This window comes from Hipposideros armiger, unplaced genomic scaffold (genome assembly GCF_001890085.2).
Source record: "Hipposideros armiger isolate ML-2016 unplaced genomic scaffold, ASM189008v1 scaffold_49, whole genome shotgun sequence".
Lineage (NCBI taxonomy): Eukaryota > Metazoa > Chordata > Mammalia > Chiroptera > Hipposideridae > Hipposideros > Hipposideros armiger.
This window is the reverse complement of record NW_017731399.1, coordinates 2,418,920-2,426,961: the sequence shown is the minus strand read 5'-3', so window position 1 is coordinate 2,426,961 and position 8,042 is coordinate 2,418,920. Positions and strand designations below refer to the sequence as shown.

The following is an 8,042-nucleotide window of genomic DNA, read 5'->3' as shown; positions in this document are numbered from 1 at the left end:
CAACCCACTGCCACAGGGGCTGCAGCCTACGCCGTCGCCAGCGACTCACGGCAGCCCAGCTCCAGGTTGAGCTGTTGTTCAGCATCTTAGTTGTGGACTGGCCCTCATATGTGGGATCCGAACCGGGGCCCTCTGGCATCTCAAGCCAGTTCTTAACCATCGCGCCACTCGGCCGGCCCTGGGGAACTTTTTAAACAACCTAGCTGTCCTCAGCTACGGGAAGGCTTTTTTTTTTTTTTTTTTTAAATATATAAGCTGAGCCATCCTGCCACCTATTGGTGGCTCAGCAGCAGCTCAGCTCTGGCCAGGAATTGAACCGCTATTACTCAGAGCTTACACTCTTGAGCGAGCTCTTAACCAACTGAGCCACTCAGCTGGCCCTAAGGGAGGGCTTCTTAACAAGAACTTAGTGCATACTTTTCATATGTGAGCCAGTGTGTTGAGCCCTTCTGAGAGCTGCCAAAACAATGGATGCTTCTAGGCTCAGGCCAGGCGGGGGGCACTTGGGAGATGCTACAATTGGTTGGCATGGAAATAAAAGGAGTTTGCCACTTGTAATGGAGTGTTTTTCATGCTGGTCAGTCAGCCCACACTGTACCAAGCACTGTGGATTTTTACTCTATTAATTAAATATTATGTCATCAGCCTAGGCCTGGGGAGTTGTATGTAACATGTGTCCTCTCTCTCATAGTGATTGACGATGCAACCAAAGAGGTGGTGTATAGGGATTATATTGACATCAGTGTTGCAGTGGCCACCCCACGGGTATGTTGGGGCAGGAGGTGGGGGGGCTCTGGTCTGAGATTCTCACCTTATTCGTGTGAAGAAGCAGACCCCTGGGACAGATCATTTCTGTAATTCTGTCTCTTTGTAAGGGAGTTATAAAAGTAACCTATTTTTGACCATATCATACTCTTTTAATGTCAAGCCTAAACACTTTAGACTCTATTAATCACATTAAGTAATTAAGATATTCTGGGAAGAGGAGACCACTGGCTTGAATCAAGGGAATTATAACTATGAAGGGCACTATAATTAATTTGCAACTGCAAACACCTTTTCACTTTCATCAGGGTTTGGTGGTTCCTGTCATCAGGAACGTGGAAACGATGAATTATGCAGATATTGAGCAAACCATCAGTGAACTGGGAGAGAAGGTAAACTAGAAAGCAGCATGTGTATCAGCCGCTGGGTGGGTCAGGGAATAGAGCCCCAGGAGGGCTGAGCTCACCGGTGAGCAGTGCCTGGGGAGGCGGAGCGGGAGCCTCACCGTGTTCTGTAGGGAGTGCATGGCCCCTGAGAATGGCAGTCACCCACAAGAGCTGAAGTATAGGTACCGGGCCAAGCTTAGCATGCTCTCATGTCTGAAGAGCTCATCAAGTGAGACCTGCTGCGAAAAGGAAAAGGACCGGAGGCATCGTGCCTGCCCTCTGGTGGAGCACTAGTTACAGGCGTCTCAGCTGAACAGCTATCACGCTGAAGCTAGAATTTGCACTGTTGATCTCAGATCTGAGCCTTCTGGACTTCCTTTAGGTGAAAGCTGAGTTGACCTTATATTTAAATTATGAAATCTCTGTTTTTAGGCCCGAAAGAATGAACTTGCCATTGAAGATATGGATGGTGGTACTTTCACCATTAGCAACGGAGGTGTTTTCGGCTCCCTCTTTGGAACACCCATTATCAACCCCCCTCAGTCTGCCATCCTGGGCATGCACGCCATCTTTGATAGGCCAGTGGCTGTGGGAGGCAAGGTAAGAACCGTCACTGCTAACATCCTAGGGGCTAGGCAGTGAGAGGGACACCTAACCAAATGCAAGTTATAAAAGATTCACTGATTCCAGGCATTAGTTCCATCTCCTAGTCTCTAATTAATAGCTGAGGCACGGAATCTCAGATTGTGGTGTGTGGATCAGCATCATCTGGGAACGCAGAAATGCCAATTTTTGGACCCCCTTCCTGGACCTGTTTAAGCAGAAACTGCAGATGATTCTGATACACATTAAAATTTGAGGACCCTTGAGCTTGGAAGGCTGTTCCTTCTTCTGGAACAGTCAACAGGCTTCATTCTCTAGATGGTGCAGGGAGTGGGGAAATAGTTGGGAGACCAGGCCCTTGCCTGTGGGAACAGTGCAGAGCAGTCTACGAGCTGCCAGGTGTAGGATAAGACTTAGAGGTTGTCTGGGAGTTCAGGGAATGGAGTCAGAGGCTGTGGAGCTGACCCTGGAAGACATGTCAGTAGGAAAACATTTTCTGGGACTCCTGTGTTTAGAACATTTTTGGGTCACTACTTTGTGAATCTGAAAATGATAGATATCCCCTGAATATGCTCACACACCCAGCTTTGCACACAATTTCAGAGAATTTGTGGACCCCGGGTTTTAAAAACAAATTTTTAAAATTATAATGCTAAACAAGAAACTACAGCAGCCAGAACTACAGGGAAAACTTTTTAAAAAGTTTTTAAAAGGGAAGTTGTGAGACTTCTGTTTTCTTGGGTACGCTTTGTTTCTGAGTGTGGGAATTGGGGGAGCTTTGTGCTAAGGGTAAGACTTGGTCTTTGAAAATATTTAAGTATCCAGAAGCAATCAGTAGGAAAGGCTCTGCAACTGGGAACTTTCCTATGGGCTCTGCTTTCTCATCTGCCCCATCAGCAGGACTTTTTCTGCCTTACTGCAGGCAAACCTGTGAACCTCTTCTCTCTGTAGGTGGAAGTGAGGCCCATGATGTTCGTGGCACTTACCTATGATCACCGGCTAATCGATGGCAGAGAGGCTGTGACTTTTCTCCGCAAAATCAAGGCAGCGGTAGAGGATCCCAGAGTTCTCCTACTGGACCTTTAGGAGGAAGCCAAATGCCCTACATATCAACCATGCAGGAACTGAAAACCAGTCTTCTCCTTGCCCCCCACGCGGGTCCTGGGTTAGCCTGGTGACAGACAGGCACATGCTGTTGGCCTCAGCAAGGAAGCCAGGGCACTCTGTAACCAGCAGTCACAGGTCTTTCCTCGGTATTCCTAGCAGGCTCTCTCCCTCTCTGCACCCTTCTCTTACACTCAAATATTGTATTTCCTTAGGCTTGGGGAAGAGAGCCTTAATGGATGCTCATTAATATTCCTGTCTTTCTTCCATTAGCCCCCTGCAGAGATGATTTTGCTTCTCCCCTGTGCAGAATACTATAGGAAAACCACTGGGGACCATGTGATTAAGTTTCAATCTTTTGAAAGTATTCTCCAGAGACGCCTAGGAGGGTGCTGTGCTTCCCAAGCTTGAGGCAGCCTCTGTGTTGGCTGTGCACATTTTCACTCGATTCCACCTGTGTGGAGGTTTTGACCACAGGCCAGGAGGTGCTGCTTTGCTTAATTCACCTTCATTCTCAGCTATCATTGACTTCAAGATGCCTCTTCTACCTCTTCCAGGAAGCACATGCCAGGGGATCTGGCTAGGAGGGGTCTGGCGGTGTTGAGGGGGGAGAGGGCAGATTCCTCCTGAGGTTATATATTGGAAACTAGGAGGGAGCGGAACCCAGACCCGCCCTCACACTCCATCACAGCCTCGCACCGGGAAGACTCATTTTGGCACAGTCACACACAGCTGTGGTTGTGCCAACTTTTCCAGGTTGCTAGGAACCATTCTAGCCATTGTTCTCATTTAGAGCAGATTGTAGCATCTCATGGCAGTGGGGGATGGTTACCACCCAGGACTGGAGCCTGGTAGAGACTGAGGTGAGGAAAGTTTTTTGTGGATTGGCTCAGATTGACTTGAGCTTTTAAATTCCACTGGTATAAGCGAGTGGACTGAAGAGGCAGCCCTGTTCCTTCCTGCATCATGGCCCTTGGGGAGCAGGGCCTTTGAGCTTCCTCTGCAGAACACAGGTCTGGGGGAGGATGGACTGTGGTGGAAACCAGCCCCAAGAAGCTAGTACACAGGGGAGGTGACCGATGTCACCTCTAAGGTACTGCCCGTTGGGTCTGGCCACAATCATTGGAATAATTGGAGCAGGGGTTTTGTCATGAAAGCTGTCGGGCTTCATCGCTTTCAATCCAATGGCATCCAGGCCCGAGGCTGCTGACACTTGACCCCGGGAGCCCTTCGTTTAGTGCAGAGTGCCCATGTGTACCTTGAGGGAGGAAGCAAGGCCTGGGGGTGGGGTGGGGGGAAGGATGGGGGATGGGAGCCAGTACTGAGTGCCTGCAGCATCTACTATGTCGTCACTATTCAGAACTTGTAACTGAAATATTTAAAGAAAGTGATTTTAAATGCAAATTAAAGGGCAAATGTTCTCAAATGGTTCCTGCGTCTGTGTTCCTTTTGGTTTCTGAGGTTGTACAAGTCTCCAGCACTGCTTATTGTTAGCATTGAAAGCCACATTCTGTCCCTTCAGTTACCCTGTGATACCCCAAACTTTTGAAGTAAGTTAACACTAATTTGACAGGAGATGGAATTGTATCTGTCAGCCAGGAAAGTGCTCCAGCTTCCAGTGAGCCCCTCAAGCCCGCAAGCCATCCTCTTGAGAAACTATTGGGTTGTCGGGAAAGGCATGACGTCTTTTTTCTCTGTTTTCCGTTGTAAAAATGCATCATGACTTTCCCGACAACCCAATAGTTCCCAGCTTTGTGAAGCCCCTTCAAACACTAACACACTTGCATTTTTGTGGGGCTTCCATTATTTCTGGGGTGAACTGGGGAGAGGTAAGGTTACTCTTAAAATTTCACATTTTGGACTTGATCGCCACGTGTGTACCAAGATGTTCAAGGTCAGTAAGAACAGGAGGGTAGATTACATCCTAGAATCAGTGGTCTTTGAGGGTGAGGGGACAGGTTGGGAGCTAACCTAGACTGACTGACTCCGTGTGACAGGCGTAATGGTGTCCGGGCTTAAACACAGCTTGGTCTTGCCACAGTTCCCGCCTGCTGATCTCACTTGCAGTGGTGCCATCTCTATGTGAAGGTCTCACAGAACAGAGTGGCTCCCAGAGGGTAGAACTATTCAGAATTAGTAGGCAGAAAAAAAAAAATCGGCTCAATGAAAGGAAGTTTAGATTTACCAGGTCCAGAGCATGGTGCTAAAAGCTTTGATTTTTCTAGTAAACCTACAAGTTACTAGCCCCATTTCATCAAAAGGAGGTAGACTGTCAGCCCCATGAGGGCTGGGACCTCAGAATTCAAAACTCAGGACCTAGCAAAGTGCCAGAAATGCAGTGTTTATTGCATGGAGAGGGCCCAGCAGTTCCAGAAGCAACTCACTTCGCGCAGCAGTGGTTGGAAGTGGTCTCACCAGACGCAGGGAGTGTAGCAAAAGGAACAGTTGTGAACAGGCTCAACTAGGCTCTGACCAGGTCCTCGCATTAACCTCTGAACAGGATCCACCATTGTCTCAAAGGGTCACTGTGAGGATAAACTAGCATTCCCTCTAGGCACCATGACCCTCTTCCGAGACTTCCTTTTATTTCCCACAGAGCCCAGTGCCCCCTACATGCCAGCACTTCCCCCTGGCTCAAAGCTGCTCTGCAGGCCACAGGCTGGCATGCCAGTCTGCCACCAGCTCTACTTCCTAGCAGACTCCAAGCTCATTTTTGACTATCCTAGGGCTTCTCTGGGGGATACTTCTAATCCCCCACTTCTGGCAGGGCCGTTCTCATTCCATTAATGAGGCAAAGACACCATAGGCAACATCATTCTTTATTGGGGGGATATGGGCGAGCCGCAGGGAAACCAGGACTCAACTAGGCTGTGCTTCCCCACGTCCTCTGCCCCAGAGTCATTCTGGCCTCCTTAACACAGGTCCCTACCCCCCGAGTTAGACTTGGTCCTTCACAGAGTGAAGTGTCAGAAGCGCCACCTGGTGGTGTCAGAGACACACTGAAGGGAAGGAGTTGGGGGCAGAAGTCTGGTGGAAGTTTTTATCTTAAGTGCCACACCCCAGTGACAGGGTGAGTCCTGAGACAAATAAGGACCCTAAACCTGGGGAGGGGATTGTCTTTGGGGGTAACTACTTACCCCGGAAACATCTTGCTTATGGCTAAAAGCTTGGGCAATCATTCCGTGTCTCTTTTGAGTTCTCACTTCAAAAGGGGATGAAGTCCCAGTGGGCAGTGAATTGAGTGGGCCCTCAAGACTAAAATGCAAAATGGTCAATAGGACGGATGCCTGAGAAGGGAATCGTAATGGGTACAACTTGTCTTAGCAGCTTCAGCCTAGAGGCTGAGTTGTGATCTCCTCTCAGATTCATGGGGCAGGCTCCCCATTTGCTCCACACTGGTAGGCTAGCTGGGGAATGGACCTTTTTATTCCAAAATTGCTCTAAGAGGCATGCGTGTGCACTCCCCCCTCCCCCCATTCCTCCATATCCTTATTTTCCTGCCCTCCCTTCATTTTGTTCTCCAAAGTCTGAAATCACAAGATAGGGGACACGGTCAGGAGGGGGGTTGAATCACCCTGTCCACCCCTTCCCCCCACGCCATGCCCACTGCAGACTTCCTGCTTCCCCCGCCTCCCCCACCCCCTGCAGGAGTAGCCTCTGGTGCAAGAAGCCCACTAGTCATGGCTAAGGTGACCAACCAGGGCAGCCTTGGTTTGATCCACTGAGCCAGTGGCCCAGTATCCTGAGAGAAGTCTCCAGAGATGTCACAAGTGGGGCACAACATGGCAGGTATCAAGTCACAGAACCCCGCAGTCAGCTCAGCAGGTGGTCGGGAGTTCAGAGCTAAGGTGACAGGAGGCACCCTTTACCGCGGTGTGGTAGGTCTGCGTTTGAGGTATAGGGTATGCACTCAACAGGCATCTGTTGCCTGATGGGTGGAGGGGTCCAAGCTGCCTAGCAGGGTGAGATCTGTCCTGTCCCTCCCCCTAAGCAGTGACCAGAAAGGGTTTCTCCAAGAGCTGGCTGGGAGAGTTTCTGGGCGCCTCGAGGGCAGTGGTGATGATGACTTCCGAGGCCCAAGGGAGGGGCCTAAGCAGGAAAGGCAGCTGCCCTGCATTCTTTTCCGGAGGGCCATTGATAAGAGGGCCCAGCTCTGGGTGACAGGCGAAGAGAAGAGATCCAGACCAGTCCAGCCGCTTCCATGGCCCACCCCACCCCCTTACCCCACCAATTTGCTCCACTGGATAGTACTGAAAAAGGGGTGGGACTTGAGCCTGTTGACTCCGCCTCCTCCAGCGCCCAGGCGCCGGGTGGGATCAAACTGCAGCAGCTGTGGAGAAAAGCCCAGTCAGCATGGGGCAGGCCTCCACAGCCCCACTGCTAAGGTACGGGCTGACCCCTGGGGACTGCAGTCACCGTGGCCCCTGGGAGTTCACTTCCTACCAGGCTGGCCCACAGAAGCCCCAGTTTTACCCCGGGGGACACTGGTGTTGTTTGGCCACCAACATATGGGAATTTGTGACTTCCTGTACCCACATCAGACATCTATTCTAGTAGCAGCGTTTGTTCACACACAGGGTTCTGCCCTCCCAGCTCCCACCCTCAGGCCAAGGAGCCTCCTCCTGTAGGCCCGCTGTACCTCACCTCAATCAGCAGGGAGGCTGCTGGGCGACTGAGCCACTCGGGCAGCTGGAGCTGGGTGTGAGGCTGGATTCCTGAGGGGTGGCTCTGGGACAGGGCCTGCGAAGACACAGGGAGGGGCCTCTGAGGAGGCAACCCCATGAAAGCCTGTACGCTCAAGCGGCAGCTGGGATTTTATTTGCCCCTGTGTCACATCCGACGGGATGATGATGATGTTAATTGTTGCCTTCTGCTTTGAATCTACTGTTTGCCAGACTGTGCTAGATGCCTGACAGCCATTATCCATACTTTCCAAACAACCCTCAAAGTAAGGATGTATTAGTATCCCCGTTTTAAAGATAAGAAGCAGGCTGAGAGAGGGACAGGGACTTAATGCTGAGTTCAGGGTTTGAACCCAGTTCCCTCTGGCTCCAAGCTTGCTAGAAGCATTGATCTTGGATTGCAATCAAAGCAGGCAATTCAGGAACAGTATTGGAACTTGTATCCTTACAGAAAAAATATCTCCATGGGCCACTCAGTTGGCAGTAGGCTGTGGCGGGGGGG

General features: G+C 50.5%; 2 protein-coding genes across 2 annotated transcripts in view; one reads left to right on the top strand and one right to left on the bottom strand.

Moving 5' to 3' along the window:
• Positions 1–4,286, top strand: part of DLST (dihydrolipoamide S-succinyltransferase) — a 20,335-nt gene extending 16,049 nt beyond the window's left edge. The window contains exons 12-15 of the mRNA XM_019640427.1: positions 692–765; positions 1,074–1,157; positions 1,584–1,751; positions 2,706–4,286. Coding sequence (XP_019495972.1) covers positions 692–765; positions 1,074–1,157; positions 1,584–1,751; positions 2,706–2,840 — 461 coding nt within the window. The 3' untranslated portion in view covers positions 2,841–4,286. The remainder of the gene's footprint in view (positions 1–691; positions 766–1,073; positions 1,158–1,583; positions 1,752–2,705) is intronic.
• A 1,370-nt stretch (positions 4,287–5,656) lies between these two features.
• RPS6KL1 (ribosomal protein S6 kinase like 1) overlaps positions 5,657–8,042 on the bottom strand; it is a 16,055-nt gene continuing 13,669 nt past the window's right edge. The window contains exons 10-11 of the mRNA XM_019640455.1: positions 7,503–7,598; positions 5,657–7,188 (exon numbers count right to left, since the gene is read on the bottom strand). Of these exons, the coding sequence (XP_019496000.1) occupies positions 7,078–7,188; positions 7,503–7,598 (207 nt within the window). The 3' untranslated portion in view covers positions 5,657–7,077. The remainder of the gene's footprint in view (positions 7,189–7,502; positions 7,599–8,042) is intronic.